Source organism: Sceloporus occidentalis, unplaced genomic scaffold, assembly GCF_023333645.1.
Source record: "Sceloporus occidentalis isolate IW3139 unplaced genomic scaffold, rSceOcc1.0.p SCAF_3, whole genome shotgun sequence".
NCBI classification, from domain to species: Eukaryota; Metazoa; Chordata; class Lepidosauria; order Squamata; family Phrynosomatidae; genus Sceloporus; species Sceloporus occidentalis.
Window position 1 is genome coordinate 47,185,949 of NW_028316983.1, and position 21,040 is coordinate 47,206,988.

The 21,040-nt window shown below is 40.6% G+C and overlaps 1 protein-coding gene across 7 annotated transcripts in view; it reads left to right on the forward strand.

The window, feature by feature from the left end:
- Nucleotides 1-208: 208 nt before the first annotated feature.
- CSDE1 (cold shock domain containing E1) overlaps nucleotides 209-21,040 on the forward strand; it is a 33,640-nt gene continuing 12,808 nt past the window's right edge. The window contains exons 1-14 of one of the 7 annotated variants that reach the window (XM_089514344.1): nucleotides 209-307; nucleotides 6,155-6,545; nucleotides 7,175-7,334; nucleotides 9,293-9,442; nucleotides 11,327-11,525; nucleotides 12,233-12,342; nucleotides 12,698-12,790; nucleotides 13,208-13,305; nucleotides 13,732-13,813; nucleotides 15,547-15,675; nucleotides 15,813-15,938; nucleotides 16,168-16,380; nucleotides 20,559-20,699; nucleotides 20,787-20,945. In XM_089514344.1, coding sequence (XP_089370470.1) covers nucleotides 7,209-7,334; nucleotides 9,293-9,442; nucleotides 11,327-11,525; nucleotides 12,233-12,342; nucleotides 12,698-12,790; nucleotides 13,208-13,305; nucleotides 13,732-13,813; nucleotides 15,547-15,675; nucleotides 15,813-15,938; nucleotides 16,168-16,380; nucleotides 20,559-20,699; nucleotides 20,787-20,945 — 1,626 coding nt within the window. In that variant the 5' untranslated portion in view covers nucleotides 209-307; nucleotides 6,155-6,545; nucleotides 7,175-7,208. The remainder of the gene's footprint in view (nucleotides 308-6,154; nucleotides 6,546-7,174; nucleotides 7,335-9,292; nucleotides 9,443-11,326; nucleotides 11,526-12,232; nucleotides 12,343-12,697; nucleotides 12,791-13,207; nucleotides 13,306-13,731; nucleotides 13,814-15,546; nucleotides 15,676-15,812; nucleotides 15,939-16,167; nucleotides 16,381-20,558; nucleotides 20,700-20,786; nucleotides 20,946-21,040) is intronic. The other 6 variants (XM_089514346.1, XM_089514345.1, XM_089514348.1 and 3 more) reach the window with 6 other exon arrangements.

Below are 21,040 nucleotides of genomic sequence, written 5' to 3' on the forward strand. Positions count from 1 at the left end.
GGTCGCCATGAGTCAAGAACGCCTCGAAGGCACAGAACAGCAGCACTCTCTTTAATGGCGACAGCCTTTCTTTCCCTCAGAGCACTCTTTCCCTCTCAACAACGGACTCTTCCTAGCACTCAGCCTTTTGCGCATGCGCGTTGCCGCCTTATTTACCCCCTGCTCCCCTTCCCCGAGTGGGCTCTTCTGCGCAGGCGCCACCCCTCCCTCCCCCGCCCGCAAGTCTCGCGAGAAGCCGGGATTTCTTCCTACGTGCTGTGCCGTGCTGCTCATGGCGGCGCTGGAGCGGGGGCGCTGAGCTGTTGGGGTAAGCGGGGCTGGCGGAGAGGAGGGCGGCAGGACGGCTCCCTTGCCACCGGCCCTGGGGCGGCCCTGAGGGAGGGACGCAGGAGGGTATGGGGAAGTGGGAAGGCCCCCTGTCCGCATCCGGGGACTCAACGGTTTCCCTGCGGGAGGGACCCCCTCCCCCCTCCGTTGTGTGTGAGAGGGAGAAGGAGAGCGAGCAAGGCGCCGAGGAGGAGGAGCAAAGGGAAGCAGCGCGGCGCCTGGTTGCCCTCGCCCTCCTCCTCCTCTTCTGCACCTCCGCCGCCTTGCCTTTAACCAGCAACAACGCCGCTGGGCCCCGACCCGGACAGCACTACAATTCCCAGTGTGCACCGCGGGGCTCGCCTTTCCCCGCCTCCTCCGGCGCAGGGGCCGATGGGGGATTGAGTTCAGGGGCGCAACGGTGGCAATGGCAGCGGGAGGGGAAAAGACTCCAACTCCCGGCCAAGGCGCGTCGCCGCGTGGGCTTCTGGGGGTTGGAGTTCCGGTTGCGTATCCTCCGCGTCGCGGCGCCGGGGAGGCGGACTACCTCTCCCGGCGTGCAGCGGGCGGCTGCAGGGAGGGGAAGGGGAGGTCAACCTTCCTTTGTGTGAGGGGGAGCGGCGCCATCTTCCCTTCTTTCCCCCCTTCCCCCTCGCTTCCTTCCATCCGCACAGCCATCCTCCGCAGCCGCCACCATCTTGCGCCGAAGGCCATGTGCCGCGGAGCCCCTGCGCCCTTCATGGCCATGGCGATGGCGGCGGCGGCGGCGGCGGGTGAAATGGCCCCTGGGGTGGGCAGCAGCACACAAAGGGCGTTAAAGACTCACCCGAAGGCCCCCCTCTGGAAGCCAAAGCCTCATGGCAGCAGGGCTTGGCCAGAGATAGGGGAAGTGCCCCCGTGTGTCTCCAGTCTCCCCCCATAGGCAAGTGTGGCTCCCCTGGGGCCGAGTGCTGTCGTCCGTATGAGCCTGTCCCGGCTCTAGAGCAGCGGGTTCTGAAGCCCTTGTGCTCCCACAGTGGGCCCTTGGTGCCCTTTGGCTTTGGTTTCAGGAGCCCCGCGGATTCCAAAAGCTGTGGGCGCTCAATCCCATTGTGTACAATGGGGTCCCTTGCATAAAATGGCAAAACCAAGGGCTGCTTTTTGGGATCCAGAATACATAGAGAATGTTTTCAAATGGATGCTTGTTCGACCAGAAAGCCTCCCCAGAGAGAGAGAGAGAGAGCCCCTCCTGCCCAGTCAGCCCCAGGGATATTCAGGGAGCTGTGGTTGTCATGTACCTCCAGGTCATTTCTGACTTGCAGGGGTTCCTTGGCACAGTTTCTTCAGAGGGGGTTATCCATTAATAACAACAGATGTTTATGTATGACATCATTTAGGCCAAAGGGTGGTACCTCAGAACGTATACACTGGGCCCAGGGCATCTGTGGACGCTCAAACCCCATTCTATACAGTGGTGTAGTAAAATGGTGTCCCTTGTATCAAACGGCAAAATTAAGATATCAAGGGACACCAAGGTTACCCAAGGTCTACTTTTTGGATTCCCCCCCCCCCTAAAAACCAAGCCATGGATGGTTGAATGTCTGTCTCTCTTACTTATTATTATTAGCCTTTATTTATAAAGCCCTGTAAATTTACACAGCGCTGTACATACAAACTTTTAGTTAGACAGTTCCCTGCCCTCAGGCTTACAATCCAAGAAGACACCACACAAAAGGAGAAGGGGATGGTGGAAGGGAAGGGGATGAGGGCCAGCAGTCTTCTCTCCCTCTGAGGCCTGGACCAAGGCAGATGGTCCTGACACTGTGCCACTCACCCAGCCTTGCCTCCTTTCTCCTCCCTCCAGTGTCTCACTCTCCTTCCCTCCTACTCTTTCTTTTGAGTCCTAAGTATTTAAAATTATTGTTGTTGAGTGCCTTCAGGTCATTTCTGACTTATGGTGACCCTAAGGCCATATCATGGGGTTTTCTTGGCAGGATTTCTTCCAGGAGGGTTGCCATCGCCATTCTCTGGGGCTGAGAGAGTGTGACATGCCCAACGTTACCCAGTGGGTTTTCATGCTCAAGCGGGGAATCGAATCCCGGTCTTTTCAGAGTCATAGCCCAATGCTCAAACCACACTGGCTCTCATTTAATGAATAAGGGGTCCAAGTTAGGCAATACCTGTCAAGACAAGAAGGAAAAGCAAAATAATGTACAGACTTGGTATCTGCTGGGATTTGGCTCCAGGAAACCCACTCCCATAGATACCAAAATTAGTGGATGCTTAAATCCCATTAAATACAGTGGCATAGTAAAATGGCAGCACTTACATAAAATGGCAAAATCAAGGTTTGCTTTTTTTGAATTTATATTTTTGTAATATTTTCAAACTGTAGATAATTAAATCTGTGGATAAAAAATCCATTGATATGGAGGGCTTACTGTACTTCCAAATTGCAATGCAAATTTGTGAAGCTGATGACAACTCAAAGTTTTTAAACAATATACACCGAACAGATTAATAAATAAGATTTTGTTGTTGTTGTTGTTTATAGGTTCTGCAGCATATCTGGGTGCAACCAGCTCCTTAAACCACTAAAAAAAACCAAATCTTTAAACCCAAATCCAAACTTTATTCTGCATTAGCCAACCAGGTTTTTGCATACAACCATAAAACAATATCATTTATTAAATATTAAAACATAGTTAAAAGGAAACAGTTGAATTGATAATAAAACATGCACAATGAGACTGAGACTATATCTTGTCACTAGACAGTTTAAAGGTTTATTTATCAGGGGGAATTGGATGGACTTGGCCATTTGATAAGACACAAAACAGTCAGTTCCTGCTAATAAAAATATCATCTTTTTTTTAGGGAAGTAGCATAATTGCATTCTCAAATCTAAAAACAAAGAATACTCCAGAAAAATATGACAGAAATCTCCATCTTTCTACAGCCAAATGGACACTGTCTATCGGTGTTCAGTGCGCTATCCTATCGCTCTTTCACTTCCAGTAGGTGCAAAATATTTAGTCTGTGCTTAGTTAGAAGGATCTTAAGCTTGTATGGGCAAGGAAAGGCTAAATAAATCTTTAAACCATTTGTTGGTGAGCTTCATTTTTGCCTGTGGTTTTGTTTGTAGTTAGCTTGCTTGTTTATTCTGTGGCAAAGGAGTCTAATCCTGTATTTTACAAACCCATATTCTGGTTTGATTACACTCCAGTTTCATAATGTAAACCTGGAAGTCCACTGAATTCTGTTGGCCAAAATGTTGTCCATGATGAGAATGTTAATATGGGATCCTGTGCTTATCTAGTCAGAGTAATTCCCAGAGTGATTCCCACTTCTGAGAAGTTGGACTTCCCGGAAATAAATATCAGATTATTACTTCTGCTACCAGTTCCACTTTTATATTGTATTAATTATTGCTGCCTCTGGATAGGCTCCTGATATTAAATATCTGTGTGATCTCCAACTAACCTCTGGCACCCTATCTTCAGATAATTTAATCTGGACACAAGTATTTAGTAGGAATTTATGTAAATACCATACCAATGAGTCTTGTTAATGCCTCAGTTTCTTATGTGGCTGTCATTTCTCAAGTCAGCTCTCTAGATACATACAAAAACCATGACCCTGTGAAGCAGAACAGACTGTGAAAAACACTTTAAGTCAGTAGGGGAAAAATACAACTAAACATTCTCCTTACTGTGTTTGACTTGAGCTAATCCTTTCTGAATCCATGTGTTGAGACTGCTGCATTGAAAACTCAGCAGCTGCACTGGGTGTTTACCAGTGGGAGGAGTATTTATAGCAGCTGAGCTAAAAAGTAAAGAATTTAGACCATAGACATACACACTAGTGATTTCACTGAAATTCTGCCTAAGGCGTCACAGTGTTGGAGAAAGGCATGGTTCTGCCATCTTATATTGGAAATACCTGGGTATAAACTGATTCATGATGCTCAACATTTCTTGAAGCAAGCACCTTTGAACTGTATATGTGTGTCTCTGTTTCCAATCATATGCATATTCCCTGGAACAGGCACTCTGATCTTAAGCAGTCCATTTAGTTGAGTTCTACTTATGGCAAACCCCCTCTGAAGAAACTTGGCAAGAAAACCCTGTGATAGGTTTGCTTTAGGGTCCCCATAAGTCAGAAATGACTTGAAGGCACACAACAAACCTATGTTCAAGTAAACTGGGTTAATAATTTCATAACCCTAAATCGTTTTTAAGTCTATGTTGGCTAAACTAGTGGTTAGGGTCTTTCTTACTGAAATGTGTAAATGAGTCCTCTGTTGTAGATGCGTATCCATCCTATTCTTACTAGCTAGTTTGGAAGACAGCAGTTTTCATTTTTTGCTTAAGGAAGTGGTTTGGGCTTCTTTAAATAGTTTTAACTGCACCGCTGGAACTTATTCCATAGTATATGGAAGCACTTCTTATTGTAGAGATATTGCCTTTCCCCAAAGTATAAAGTGAGCCAAGAAAAATAAAAGAAATATGGAAACAAATGTTACAAAACTAGTGTACTGTTTTACCTCCCTACTATTCTGTAGCTCTTCAGTCCGATAACTCCTGTTTCCATAACACATCCCTAAGTAATTCCCCTTTATGTCAGATGTCTCAGCTGTTGCTCAACATCATCCATTCTGCATTCCATGACCAGTGAAAGTTGGGTGTTGGGGAAATTCCATCTGGAGTCAGGCTCATCTGTTTTTTACTACAACCTGGGCATCAGATACAGAAAAGGGGAAGGGATGAGCTCACCAGACCTTGAAAATCCACACTTGGCATTTCCCCCAAGCCCAAAAGTTAATTGGTCACTTTCTCAGAGGTGTGACTGGCTGTTTCAGGTCAAAGGAAATCTTGGCTGGGTGGGATCTAACGAGCCACATCTGGCTTTGAAGGGAGGCTCCCCAAGGCCCAAAGCAGGGCTAAAGTGGCCAATTGTGCCCTTCGGAGTCCACGATTGGTCAGATTTGGGATCTTTCAAAATAGGGCTAGGGCCACTAAATGGCCTTGGAGCCCCCTTTGGCATGCTGCCACTTTAAAGGAATATTTGTGGCATATGGAACATATTGTTTATTTCTGGTGCCTAGGGTTTGGAAACAAATTTAAATATACAAATTAAAAGTAACTGCAAATCTTTTGCTGCCCTTACCTGAAAGATCAGAAATAAAAACAAAGGGAAACACAATAGGTATGGGCTTATTTCAGCTCCTAAGTAGTTGGCACTGAATATTGCTCTTGGTTCAGAGGACTTTCAGGGATTGGCATGGTAAAGCTAGCTGTATCCAGTTTTCTGCTGCCTATATAGTTATGCTTTTCATCCATGTTGTGTAATGACTTGGCATATTGCTGCTTTTCAATTATTACATTGTAGTTTGTCAATAGCAGTACATTCAGATTACTTACTTTGCAGTAATGTGTGATGAGAAGCTCATTCTGGAAGAGAATAGATGTTCAAAATAGGATTTTGTGTATAGGTATTCTTGTCTCTGTTTGGGTATCCATTGCTCAGGTTTAAATAAGTTGAGCACATGTAAATGAACCAAAACCAAAATTATTGATTAATATGCCCTGATTGTCATTTAAACATTAGAATTTGTTAGTATATTTCTGTAATTTAACTGGGTTTAGTTTCATACGGTCACTGGGTTTTATTTATTTGAGTATGCTGACTATATTTTCATTAAGTGAAATTGTTTGTTGAACAGCTGAAAGCATTCTAAAAGCATTAGTAAGATCTTGAGGACTTGTGAAAATCCTTTTTGTTTTAAGGTTGGATCACATTTGTAAAGTGTACAGACTACATAAAATTTGTAATATAACAGACTTGTTCTTTGTCTTTTTCTCTCCAGTATGAAGTGTAACAGAACAGAATTTACCACCTGAAACTGCTGCTTCAAGTTCAGATCAGGAAAGGAACACACCACATCGTAACAACAAAATAAGACCAAAGAAGAGTAAACTTTACACTGAAGACACAACACTTGATCTGAAACAAGAAGTTTGTGCCTACTCAACAGCTTCAAAAGAGCACGTCCCAACGCTGCTAGTAGTCTTTGTTTTCTTCAGTGCTGTACTGAAACAGTCCAGTGCAGCACCAGTAATTCCTTATTAGCTTGATAGATCACTTGTCTCTTGCTATCTCTTTTTTTAACAATAGCAATCTTCAAACTTTGGAACGTGTGCTGAAACGAAGAATCGGCGAATACTACTGAAAGTGCAATATTAGAATATCACTGCGAGGTTGGTGCATGTTCCTCTATTAAACAACTTTAGATACTGTGAATTAATACTGCAATTCCACATACTGCTTTTCTTTAAATATGCATACATTGGTCAGAATATCAAAGCAGAGCTAACATATGGCTATGGTGGTTCTTAAATGATTAAAATTCTTCAGTATTGCTATTTTTTTATATATACATGCTGATTTAACCATTGAATGCAGTCCTATAATTGTAGTTGTTTCATTAAGCTTTCTGCTACTATTTTCCAGTTTCTCACTTTTGAAATCAGTTTACTCTAATTCTATAAATCTGGATCTCAAACTTTCTCCATATCCTTCTCCCAATTACTGGTATCGGTCAGTGAGTCTCCATTTCATAAGCTGGTAGGTTTAACTGTAATTATCAACTATAAGGACAGCTGATTTAATAGTAACCATGAGTTCAGTTAGCAGTCACCACCTGCTCTCCATTTTAGAACCCCTCTGAAGTAAAATAAAGCTATTAAATGCTTCCTTAACTAGCACATCAATCCCTTTTTGTCTAATATGTTAGGAGGCTGCCAGAATGGTACCTTTTTTAAATGACACTGGATAAGTGGCAGATATACATTGACAAGGTTGTCTTGTTTGATTTTGTTATATGCAGCATTATAAAATTAAGTTGAAACAGGCGTAAAAATATGGCCAGCACCTGGAAAGAATTTGTTGAATTTTCCATGCCGTCTTCTCCCCCTACTGCATACGTTAGTGCCAACCTGGGCAATGCATCTCCAGTCGGACTGAATTTATCACCTTATGGCCAATCAGTAAGTTCTTTTGCCATACTAGCAATATTCTTAAGGGTAAAGCCAAACTAGCTCAGATGGTATGATACAGCAACCTCCTTTGAGCAAGAAAAATGTGGCCAATTTGTAGAGTACTAGAGAAAATAAATAGCCACTCATTTTGGGACCTCTGTGGCATCTTACAACCTTGCCAGAGTACAGTGGGTAGACTAAAATACTCTTTAAGATGACAGTTTCAGTTTGAAATCATTTCACACTCACCCCTCATTCCCAATCATTCTTTCCATTGGTCATTGTACCAGGCCTTGCTCCTGTTCTAAGGAAATTGGTTACCTCTCCAGCTGTTTAAGAATAAAACAAGCCCAGTTGGATTTTTTTTTCATTTCTGTAGAGAAAACTAGCTGATAAAAAATATACATCCTCTAATTGCTGAAGGCAACAGATTCAAGTTTTGAGACTCTTGTGTTGAAAATACCTAGAGTACACACCTGCCAAACATTCTTGTTACGAGATCTTCACCTCTAGCTGGAATACAGTTCATAGCTAGTCAGTTCAGACTTTCCTATCATGGTCCCTTACTAGTACAGAAATTGTTCATGGTTTCTCCAACAAGTAAAAATAGCAAGTAACTACCTACATACATACCTTTTTAGGTTAAGCCATTATCTCTCAAGTGAAAAACTGTTTTGGTTCTCATGTTTGATGCGTCTAGGTGCGGATGATGCTCTCAAAAAATAAACTTCTTGTTACTACTAAATAATGAAAAAGAAGAATTATCCAAACATTAAAGTATCTGTGTCTAGTTTTCTAAATTTATTTTATAAAAATAATAGTGAAGACTGCATGTAGCCAGGGGAAATCTCATAGCCTAGAGGTAGTTCTAAAAGCCTGTGAAAATCATGGTTAGGTAACCTTGGACTAGATGGACTTACAATCTGACTCAGAATGACAACTTCATATTCCTCAAACAAAGATAATTCCAACTCCTTAAGACTTTTTGTTCATTGTTCTGAAAGTTTCTCATAATTTATACCAGCTTTTGAATAAGTTTTTTCTGTATGTGACAGTCCTTGAAATTTGAAATAGTTAACCAGTGACTATGAATATAATTCTGTTGTGACAGATTCAGTAGAGTGTAAGCCATACAATGATTGCTGTAGCATATTCACTAGAGTTCACCTCTGCAATATAGTTACTTGCTTACTACATATTCAGTAACGCTGGAGAAGAACTGAGACGTGCTGTTAATTTGTTGTCACTGTTACTGAGATGATACTAACAAAGGACCCAATGCCAAAATACTCATATCTGAAATTTACATGCTGTTCTCTGTCCTCCAAATAATGGGGATCATGTCAATCTGGGAAAGAGAGTCTAGAAATCCCAAGTTTCAACTTGTAAACTCACTACCTAATATAATTTCTGGAGGTTTTGCTGAAACATACCAGAAGCATAAATCTTTCCACCTTTTACTCAGAAGCTGAACGACTTAAATTATAAAAGTGAATCTGTACAACAAGAAGCAGTTTTCTGTGTGTTGTTAAAGAACCTCTTGTTGTGCTACTCAGATCTGGAGTTCTCCTAACCCTGTAAAGTGGACAAGGAGAGAAATAATTGTTTTCTTGGGCATATTCTTCACTGCAGTGCAAGAACATGCATAAAGTCACAGCTGTTTGCTCAGCCTGATACTTGTATACATTTCTTTCCAGTGACACTTCCCTCTTGTGATTACATTTTCACAAGAACTGGTTAGGCTCCAATAGTATGAGCAACTCAGAACATTGTTGGAGCGGAATGATTGGCTTAAGAATAGTGCTTGCTTATGCAGTAATCCTAGTTTTTAAAAAGAAGAAGAAGCTTGGATCAACTGCTTTTGACGTCCAGTTAAGTCTCTTGAGACATGAATTTAATAGTTACTTGGATGTATTTAAAGATGTGCTAATTATTGACTAGTTATACTGTGTACTATGTTATCACAGCTGTATGAGATGGAGAACCATTATACTGTGTCATCAGATCCTCTCCCCCCTCCTGCAGCTCCCCCTCCTTCTCATCCTTTACCTTTCTCTTCATCTTCTACTTCATCCGGGTCTAAAAAACAGAAGAGGACCCCTCTTTATCAAAGATCTGTAAGTCAGGGCAGCACTTGAGAGACTTGTCATCTTAGCATGGGGTCCTTAGAGTTAACTCTTCTTTGTATATGTTCTCACTTCTAACTCACTGGTATTAAATCTCAACAGGTTAAAAGATAAAATTCTACCTGAACCAGCTGGGAATCTTGCTGAGTTCTTAAATTGTGCTTTCCTGTATCTGTTTCAGAAACTTAATGAAAGTCTGATTCTGTGTGTATGTTCTGTGTGTAGCATTTTTGCAATGTCATATATTCTCAGATGTTGGCTGAATTTATCTTGCCTGCTACTTAAGACCAAACTCACCTGTTTTATTCTCTCATCTGCGTAATGATAACGTTAAACTAAATTCTACTTTTAATATGAAACAGTTTGTAACAAGCGAGTGTAAAAAGTTGCAAGCACCATCTCCAGATGCATTCTTTTCTGAGTAGGGACGTTTTAGAACTTATGTTACTATTTATGAGATATAGTATGTATGTTTTATTTGGGTGTGTGCATGTGTGAAAGGAGCTTTCTGTTCTTGGGTATGGTTTTTTTTGTTTTTGTTTTTTGGCAAGAGGAGAAATTCATCATCCCATTTAATATTTCATACTGTCAGCTTAGCATCTGTATTGGTTATAAAAACAAAGCATTTAGTATTTGTTTCAGTATGTTCCTATATATGCTTACTTTGGCCTGTTAACAGACTGCCAAAATAAAGCTGCTTCGGGTCTCTTTGGAGGTATGCTATTTAAATGATGCATGAGTCTTAGGATTCATTCCTAAGCACTGGAGTGCAGCTTTGGTGCAGCTTCCGGATTCTTCGGATGCATGCATCATTTAAACAGCATACCTCCAAAGAGACCCGGAGCAGCTTTATTTTGGCAGTCTGTAACAGGCCTTAGAATCCCCATTAAATTCAGTGGGATTAAGTGGGTGTACACAGCTTCAAAAGCTGCATGTGTGCTTTGTAATAAACACTGTCTTTGGAGAGTAGGTTATAAGCTTATTTTGTCTTACAATAAAGTATATGCCACTGCCAATATGGTGTAAGTGATAAACGTCATAAAAGTTTGGTATTACATTGTGATTATTTAAAACTACAGTTACTTGGAACTTTTGCACACTCCATAGATTGTTGAAGTTGCAGAAATTTGTAATTTGCTTTCTTAAACAGATACACAGGAAACTGCAGCATCTGTAAAATCTATAGTCTTGAAATGCATGATTTTGGCACTTCATTGCCTTGAACTTTTTGATTTGCATGATATGTTATTGATTCTTTTAATAATAGATGTTAAGTTATAATACTAACTTCTGTCTAGAATTAATTTATCACTGTAATAAATTGGTGTTTTACTAAGTATGTTTTTATCTGTTCAGACAAATGTTATAAGAATGTTACTGAGAACTTAATAGGCCAAGTTAATAGACCATTTATAAATGGAGAAAAACCACATATACTAAAAGGAGTATAGCAGTCAGCATTCAAACATCACAAAATATTAGGCTACTAGCTAAGCTTCAGGACAGAGTAAGAACTAACTCAGTTGCTGAAATTACTTTGAGATTAGATTTGTTAGTAAACTTTTTGTTTTACTTTGTCAGTGTGCCTGTGTTGACAGAATAAGGTTACGCTAATACATAATTTTGGATACACTATTAATTATATTTTGTACTTAACTGGAAAATACAACAATTGGCGTAGTTATAACAGGTTAGATGTGGGTAGCACAAATGGATCTCAACCACTGAGAGTCATACAGAATACTTCAACTGCTAGAAGCCTATATGTTTGTCTATTAGGCTTCATCTAATATTTATACCATGCTGCCTTGAGTGAAATACCAAGGGGAAAGGGATTATTCTTGGAAGAGTTCACAAATTTCCTTTTGATTTCAGATGAGCTTTGATCCAAACCTTCTCCATAACAATGGACATAACGGGTACCCCAATGGTACTTCTGCAGGACTGCGTGAAACTGGGGTTATTGAAAAACTGCTGACCTCCTATGGATTCATTCAATGTTCAGAACGGCAAGCTAGACTGTTCTTCCACTGTTCACAGTATAATGGCAACCTACAGGAGCTTAAAGTAGGAGGTAATAAACGAACTGGTAGATTGCTCTCGCTTTGTAACTGAGGACTCTCGGTTGCATGATGAGACTTAGCTATTTGTTGAGCTACTAACAGCTAAAGTAATAGCTATGAATAGTTCAGAGAAGTGAAGTTTGTACAACTATGTTTAATTGATAAGCATCCCTTAAAGTTTCTTCTAGCATATCATGTTGGATAGCGTATGCCAGAAAGTGGGAGTTCATACTATGTTTTGAGGACCTCTTAAGTGTCCTTGAAAGCTTATCAGGATCAATAGTGGCAGAATGTTTTGTCCACCACTATCAATCTTCCACAGAACTGGGACTGTGGGAGGTTCCTTCTACATTATTGAATGTATTGTTATTTTCTCCTGACAGTAGCTAGGTCTAGTCTGCTTGGGCTGTCCATGTGTGAGAGCTATGTTTGTAAATTCATGCTTTATTTTTGGTCTAGTGTGCAAGTTTTTCTCTCAAAAGTTAATGCAAAAAAGATTTACTGAAGTTAAAATTTTTGCAAACTACAGCACAAGAAGGATAGAATATAAATGCTGTCAGAAATGTTGACCCTGTGTACTCATTCATACAATAGAACACACTCTTGTTACAAGTGGCAAATGTAGAGTTGCTTTGCTTTGCTGAAGTTACATAGAGGAAATCTTCAGCCTGAATTGTGCCTTACATATGTTTTTAAAATTAATTAATTTGCTTTACAGATGATGTTGAATTTGAAGTATCTTCTGATCGGCGAACTGGAAAACCAATTGCTATTAAATTGGTGAAGATAAAAACAGAAACATTACCTGAAGAGCGAATAAATGGACAAGTTAGTGGCTGTGCTTAGTTTTTAACTTGCATGCCAATTGAATCTACTGTGTCAAAGAGACAAGGGCAGAGCTTAGTGTAGCATGCCTCTCCTTAATTGCATAGAAATATTTTTTTTCTCAAATTCATTTTTCCTCCATTGGTTTTGGCAAGCACGTAAAAATGAGTTTTACCTAACAAAGAGCAATTCTTACATTTGGCAGAAGAACTGTGAGACATAAGCTTTGCAGCATGGCATACTGTTGTGGGTTACTTGTAAAGTGCATCCCTGAATGTATTATAGAAGATAACTTACAGTCTGATGCGTAATGCTGCCTCTGGAAATAATTAGCAATGGATTTTTTTTTGACTGGTAGGTTGTGTGTGCTGTTCCTCACAACTTAGAGAGTAAGTCTCCAGCTGCCCCGGGTCAGAGTCCAACAGGGAGTGTATGCTACGAACGTAATGGGGTAAAACTTATGTATTTATTTAAACTTTTTGACTGATCCTCCAGTATGATTTAAACTAAAATGCTTGTCAGTGTAGACAGTTAAAGCTGTACTTGCTTTGAAAATTTAAACTTACATTGCTAAGAGTATTAATTAATCAACAGAATTGGAAAATATTTTTCTTCATGTGTTGACTTATATTTCTGAAGTATTTTCAAAACTTCATTCTAAAAAATAATGAAGCTAATTAAGATATTAAAGGAGAAAATGTAACTTCTGATGTCCCTACTGTGACAAATAATCTAATCATTTCCCAAAATCTAAATATCAGAATTTTAATCTAACATGGATATAATATGTCCATATTTCAGTTTGTTGTATAACTCTTGTCTTAAGAATGCTAGCAAAATATTAATACTACCAAATTATAATTCACAGGAAGTGTTCTACTTAACTTATACCCCTGAAGATGTTGAAGGAAATGTTCAGCTGGAAACTGGAGATAAAATAAATTTTATTATTGATACAAATAAACAGTAAGTTGATTATTTGTAATATACTGAATTTGTATTAACTGATGTACTAAAATTTCAGAAATTAGTTGTTGCTGTTTTATGTTGAACTCGTTTAGCAAACTCTGAAATGTGTTCTCAGTCATAGTTCTGTCTCTGAAGATGCTGTAGTTTTGAGCAGCACTTATAGAACAATTGCTGCTTGTTTTTCTTTCAATGAGGAGCAAGTGATGTTTGGTTTAGCTCTCAAACTGGAGAGGTTTTTTTTAGAACTGAGAGGTTTTTCAATTAAAAGTAAACTAGCAGTGTTGCTTTTTTAAACAAAAATTGATGATGTCACAAGAAAGGGAGACTTAAGTGTTCTCCATACCTAGCTATGTAATCTTCTGATGTGGTAAGGTACTGAGTTTGATCACCTTGTGTCATCATAGTCTACCTTTTTCCCCCTAGTACTGGTGCTGTAAGTGCTCGTAACATTATGCTTTTGAAAAAGAAACAAGCTCGGTGTCAAGGAGTAGTTTGTGCCATGAAAGTAAGTAGCAATTCATAATTTGCATTTTCTTTTGAAACGAGATACACTTGCTACTTATGCTTTTTCTTAGAAAACTAGGATGAAATTTCATGCCTTAGTACCAAAGTTGGCCTTGGGATGAATCACTGGTCTGGGGTTTCTCAAAGTCCCTGCACTTTGTCCCATGGCACCATTGGTAGTGTTTTCCCAGCTGTTGTAAAGTTTTTGGGGGTTTGGTGTTGTTGTTTTTTAATTCTAAAAGGCTCAGTTACTGACATTAAGAGCTTCAAGTGAAGATACACTGGTATATTGGATACATTGATACACTGGTACACTACTGGAATGTGGCCTCCTGAAACTTCTCTGAAATTGAATTCAGCTCTTGGGCAGAAATTAATCCTCCATCCTTGTTGTAAAGTAGGGATGGGCAACTGCCACAGTTAGAAAGGATGCATTGCTTCCCACATGGGAATTTTAACGATTGCACCGTGTGCTACCATAAGCCACCTCACCATTTTTAACCTTACAAAAATACCCCTCACATACTATAGGGGCATGGGAAGCAATTTTACCATGATTTTACATGCTTCCTGGCTAAAAGAGAGAGAGACAAAAGAGAGAGACATATATGATGGCTAAGGAACCCAAAAAGTTGTGAGAATTGCACCCCATGACCTCTAGGGAGTTTGGGAAAAATTTAGTGGGGGGACAAAAAAAAACCCCAGGGTTCCTGGGACAGCTTTCAAACATTATTTAGGCCTGTTACAGACTGCCAAAATAAAGCTGCTTCGGGTCTCTTTGGAGGTATGCTATTTAAATGATGCATGGGTCTTAAGAGTCCAGAGGTCGTGCCAAAGCCACACCCCATTCCTAAGCACTGGAGTGCAGCTTTGGTGCAGCTTCCAGATTCTTAGGATGCATGCATCATTTAAACAGCATACCTCCAAAGAGACCTGAAGCAGCTTTATTTTGGCAGTCTGTAACAGGCCTTAGTGAGTTGCACGTGGTTAACAAGTTGCACTTTCCTTACCATTCTTGTAAAGGAACAACACTAGGAGTAGAATAAAGGTTGTATAAACCTTTCCTGGTTTCCAGTTGCCCTCAAGACTATTTGGTGTAAGAGTATTTGGGAATAAGTCCCATTGGACTTAGATGTTACACCTCAAAAATCATGCACAAAATTGGACTTGGTGTCTTTCACCCATGTCTCATGTTCATTCTTACTTTCTTATACTCGCACACAAAAGTTATATGTGTGAATGTGTCTTCTAGTTACCTGCTGACTTATGGTGGCCCCATGATTTTCATAGGGTTTTCTTAGGCAAGGAATAAACAGATGTGGTTTTGCCAGTTCCTACCTCTGAAATACAGCCTACAGGACTTGGTATTTGTTGGCAGTGTCCTATCCAAGTACTAACCAGTGCAACCAAGATCACACAGTATCTGGTTCTTTTAGAATATTTAAGCCTTTTACATGTTGTATATGTAGATTTTCCTAACATTTATTGTCCTCTCTTTGATTATTAACCATCTAAATTGTACAATAATGTAGTTTGACAACACTTTAAGTGTTGTAGTTCCATCTTACGGAATCCTGGGATTTGTAGTTTTACAAGGTCTGTAGCCTTCTTTGTGAATGAGTGGTGATGCCTCACAAAATTACAAAGCCCAGGATTCTGTAGGATGGAGCCAGTTAGGAATAGATTTTGATCAAGACGGTTTCTCTTTGCTAAACATTTGTGCTCTTCTTTTAGGAAGCCTTTGGATTCATTGAACGTGGTGATGTTGTAAAGGAAATATTCTTTCACTACAGTGAATTTAAAGGTGACCTAGAAGCCTTACAGCCTGGAGATGATGTGGAATTCACAATCAAAGACAGAAATGTAAGACTGTATTTTGTAAACAGAATATGTGTTATAAATATCTTCATTGAATATTTATGTGCACCTAACTTATTTCTGATCATTTTACTTCACCAACACCGTTAATTGTTGTGTTTCATTTAATGTTTTGTTCATAGGGTAAAGAAGTTGCAACTGATGTAAGACTTTTGCCTCAAGGAACTGTTATTTTTGAAGATATCAGCATTGAACACTTTGAGGGAACAGTAACCAAAGTAATTCCAAAAGTACCCAACAAAAATCAGGTAACAGTGCCTCCCTAAACTTTCAGGTTTTTTTCTATGTAGTTCTGTGATTGTGACTATTTTGCTTTAGGGTACTGTGACACTTAAGTAGGGGCAAATACTTGGGGAAAGTATTAATGGAAAATAGGACAAATGAAGGTTAGGATTTGATGGAAACATCACTGGAAATGATTATGAATTTTTTAACAGAGTTCTAATCTACCTGAATTCTTTTTCATACTCTGATCAGAATGATCCACTACCTGGCCGTATAAAAGTTGACTTTGTTATTCCGAAAGAACTTCCATTTGGAGATAAGGATACAAAATCAAAGGTGACGCTGTTGGAAGGTGACCATGTTAGATTCAACATCTCAACAGATAGGCGTGATAAATTGGAACGAGCCACTAATATTGAAGTTCTTTCCAATACTTTCCAATTTACAAGTGAGGCTAGAGAAATGGTAAGTGATTAAGTGGTCTCTATAGAGTAACAAGATTAAAAGTATTGTGATACTGTATTGTCGTGCAGTTTTTGCATTGCTAGGATTGTACATGGCAGAGTTTTGTAGTGATTAGTGTTTTAGCTACTTTGGAAATAGATTAAATTATCTTCTCATGAAACACTGCTGTGCCCTCAGTAGTCGATGTGAAGAACTGCAGCATACAAAGTTTAACTGTTGCCTTTTATAAGTGTAATGCAAATGCCAACCAGGACCTGTAACAAAATGTTGTACATTAATGGTTCAGAAAGCATAGAGAAACTTGAGTTGATATTAGAAGTGAGAGTCTAGTACTAAATGTCGGTTTCAAAGTTTTGAACTAATGGTTTGCAATTGAGCCTATTTCATAATGTTAAAAGTTTATCAATTGTGGGATGTGATTGGTTCCTTTATGGATTTCAGGAGCGATGATCATGAGGGGAGGGATACATTTATTCCTGTAAGAATGGGTGTGGGGGAATGAATTTGGACTTACCTATCCTATTTTAAAAGTGATTTTAGAATGGGAAAATTGATTGATTTTTCTGAAAATTTAATTTTACCTTCTAAAAAACTTGTTGAATTTTAAAATCTGGAAACATCCAGAGCAGAAGGGATTTTATACCTTCAGTGAGGATTTTGGCATACCAAATTCTCCCTATGTTACGTTCGATTCTTTAAAAACTGACCTGAGTTTGAAAAATGATTTGCCATGGGTGGTGGAGTGCTTTTGAGAAACATGCGTTCAGAGCTGTACTACTCATATGTGACTATTTGCTTATTTCCTTGATCCTTAACTACAAATGTGATTATTTGCAATGCATGACACATTACTTGCAATAAATGTCTGTTTGGGGGGGAATTACATGGAGAGACGGAATATACTCAGTCAAAATTTTCTTGGGAAGCAAGCCTTTTATCATGAGAGTCTCATTGTTTAGAGTGTAGAGATTTTAATTTCTAGGAGGCTTGAAGTAATGGGGAAAATGCTTTGCAGTGATTTGACATTTCCAGAAAAACGAGGGGGGGTTGATATTACCATCCTTTACAGACTGAATGTCATTTTGTTACTTTGGGGTTGTCTGCATGGGTCAATAGGCTCAGCTTCCCCCTGGCCTTGCATCATCTAGATTAGACACCAGAGGGCAAAACCCCCGGGGCAGGATCAAGCCCTGTCCTGCCTTTGCAGACAAGGATCTGGTTTGACCTTGGGGGGTAATTAACCCCTGGTTTTGCATGGAGCTTCTGTTCAGACAGGCCCCCCGCCATGCTTCTTATCTTGCCAGCCACCAATCTGATTGAGAAGTCCCCTAGTTGCCATGTCTGACGTGTAAATGGGGTACCTGGACATGTGGATGCAACCAGGGGTCCTGTTTACATATCAGATGCAGAAACTGGGGGGTTTCTCAATTAGATTGGTGGCTGCAAGGTAAGGAGTGGTGCACTGGTCCAGGGTTGGTGCAGAGATGGGTGTGTTTACTCACCTGTCACTGTGCCAATTCAGGGACCAACCCAGGTGAGCACTGGGGCCAGGAAAACAGTGTGAGCCTATCTGCTCAGGCCCTTTGTGAACTAATATTTGTTAGGTGTAAAATTGTAATTAGTTATAAAATTAGGTATAAAATTGTAAGGGTTCTGAGTATAGTCTGCCCTTCCTTTATGCGGGGGATCCGTTCCGGACTCCCCCGTGTATAAGGAATTCCGCCTGTGCTCGAGCCCCATTTAAATTAATGGGGCTCGTGCACGTGGCGGTGCGCGGGCGCACTGTATTCATTGTACAGGAGTACAGCTGCCTTGGGTCCCATGCCAAGAGAAGGGCTGGATATTGAATATATAAATAAAGATTAAATTGAAAACATTTTACAGTCAGCCCTCCTTGTCCATGGATTCTTTATCCATTGATTCAAGCATCCACAGTTTGAGAATATTCAAAAATATATAAATTCTAAAAAGCAAGTCTTGATTTAAATAATTTTATTATCCATTTTATTTAATGGGACTTGAGCATCCACAGATTTTGGGATCGGGGGGGCGGGGCGGGGCGGGGCAGGGGGCAGCTGAAACCAAACTCCAGCAGATACCAAGGGCCCATTGTAGTTACTAATGGAGATACAAGATCCTGAACTGTAGGATCATTTAAACTTGGTTTTACCAGTGTGAAGTCCAAACCAGAAGAAGAAGAAGATATCAACTTTAGTAAAACAGCAAAAGGAGCGGCCAAAGGTCGCTCCTGCCCCAATCATTGCGGGATCACAGCATCTGCACGCACCCACGGTCCTAAGTTAACTGTCAAAAAGGACTGTCACAGTCCTAAGTTAACTGTCAAAAAGGAGCATTTTCTGTCCACTCCTTTTTGGCCTGGCTCTTCTGGGTTGGGGCAGGCTTGGCACACTTTTGGGTGTTCCTTGTGTAAACACCATGCCCCCAACACACCCTAACCGCACCCCTTTTGGTCTGTCTGTTTCAGGCCAGTGTCTTCACCAGTTCTCCATAGTGTCTAGCAGGTACTCGTTCCCATAAAAAGAATTGAGAAAAGGAAACTAAGAGCAGGATTACCATGATTTGATAATATACACAGTCTCCTTAAATAACTTAGGCGCGTTACAGACCACCCATTTGGGGCAGCCTGTAACTGGCCCTTTTCCCACCGGATCGGGGCCTCAGCTGCCACAGTGGCAGCCTCTGAAGCCCCGATCCGCTGCTTTCCAGGCCACTTCCCCGCAGCCTGGAAAGGGGTGTCCTTGGGGCTTCATGTCCCAAGGACACCCGACGGCGGCGGGGACACGGAGAAAGGAGCCGCTCAGCCCCTTTCTCATTTGCGTTGCTGGCACAGCCGTGTAGAGGCTGCACCAGCAACGCAAATCGTGGAAGGAGCTCTGAAATGGAGCTCCTTCTGGGGCCCCGGAAAGGGTGCCCCAGGCGCCCTCATGCGGCCCCACTACGTCACTTCCGCACCTCCCCGTTTGGAGGCGGCGCGGTCGTGACGTAATGGCGGGGCCCATGTGTATAGGGTGCCGCCATTTTCTACACGCTCCACGCGTATTAAGGTTAGGGGCGTCAGGAAGTGAAGCCCCTTCCTAACCCTAATACGTGCGAAGCACGTACTTTGTGCGCGTCTGTAACATGCCTTAGATAAGTATGTAAACACCTCGTCTATAACATTTTATTTATCAGTCTGCTGAGGAAATATTCCATAATTGATTGTGGATGGGGGATAAGAGAGAAGAAGGGCTTCATTGCTGTTTTTTCCTCCGCCTTGGCATCTTCTTAAGGCCCAGCAGAACAGATCTGGGACAGAATCTTGTAAAGAACACACTGCGCCCAACAGTCCCAATTCTGGAAGGGTTTTTGTGGTAGGTGGGCACAAGTATCTACCATAAGCATATGGACAGGTAGGCTAGACAAAGAGAAAAATGCTGCATGGTTAACTTTGCAGACAGATGAGTGAAAGGGATTTTCAGGCCTTTTTTCAGGGGCAGTTTCACTTTCTTACTCCATTAGAAGATTATGTTACTTCCCAGTTTTGCATTTTTTGACTTCCACATTGCTTTCCCGACTTCCATACAGTACAGAGTTAATAGAGTTTTGAGGCCAGAACAAGGAGTACAGGCATGTATCTTGGACAGAATTAGTTCAGCATTATGGTTCATACACAGCTTGAATTCTTGTTCCCTTATTGATCTAATGGGCCCTTTTAAGGCTAGTAGGGAGGTTAGAGTAACTGTAGGAATTCATGAGCAGAATTTCTTTTGTTTCCCCCCTCCCCTTTAGCTGTCTTCATTGCCTGAGCTTGTTTTAGGGGATGTACAAGAACTTTCTGTGGAGTGAGATTTCCCCTGTCATTTCTTCTGTTTTGCAGCAAAGGTCCAGTAAGATCAGGTAGTTGTATAGATATTGTTGGATGCTTGCTAAGGGCATAATTACACTGGAATAATTTGAAAGGCAGAAGGAACTCTTGGATGAACTTGACAAAAGTTTTCATATGCCTCTCCATTGGAGAAACCTTTTAGCTTTTTGTGTCACTATGGATTTTTTCCTAAGAATTTACAAAAATGTGTGTGTGTTTGTTTCATCTTCAGGACGACCAGTGCTCTTTATTTAGCAGCTTTATTTAACTTTGTAAGTTAAAGTAATGGCTTAATTGTATGTTGTATCCATAGGGTGTGATTGCCGCAATGAGAGATGGCTTTGGTTTCATTAAATGTGTTGATAGAGATGCCCGCATGTTCTTTCACTTCAGTGAAATTCTAGATGGCAACCAGCTCCACATTTCAGATGAAGTAGAATTTACTGTGGTCCCTGTGAGTAAAATTTTAATTTTTCTGAAATTTTTGGCTGTCAACTTTTCCACTGTTTCAGTTAACAATTTTGTGGCTTTTCATTTCCAGGACATGCTGTCTGCTCAAAGAAATCATGCTATAAGGATTAAGAAACTTCCAAAGGGCACGGTGTCATTCCACACTCAATCAGATCATCGTTTTGTGGGCACTATAGAAAAAGAGGCCACTTCTGCCAAATCCACTAGCCCAAATAAAGGCAAAGAAAAGGTAATGCATTTCTGTTGTCCCTATTTCTACAGAATAAATTGCTGAAAACATTACCGAAGAGATACTTATACATACATATACGTATGTATGTATGT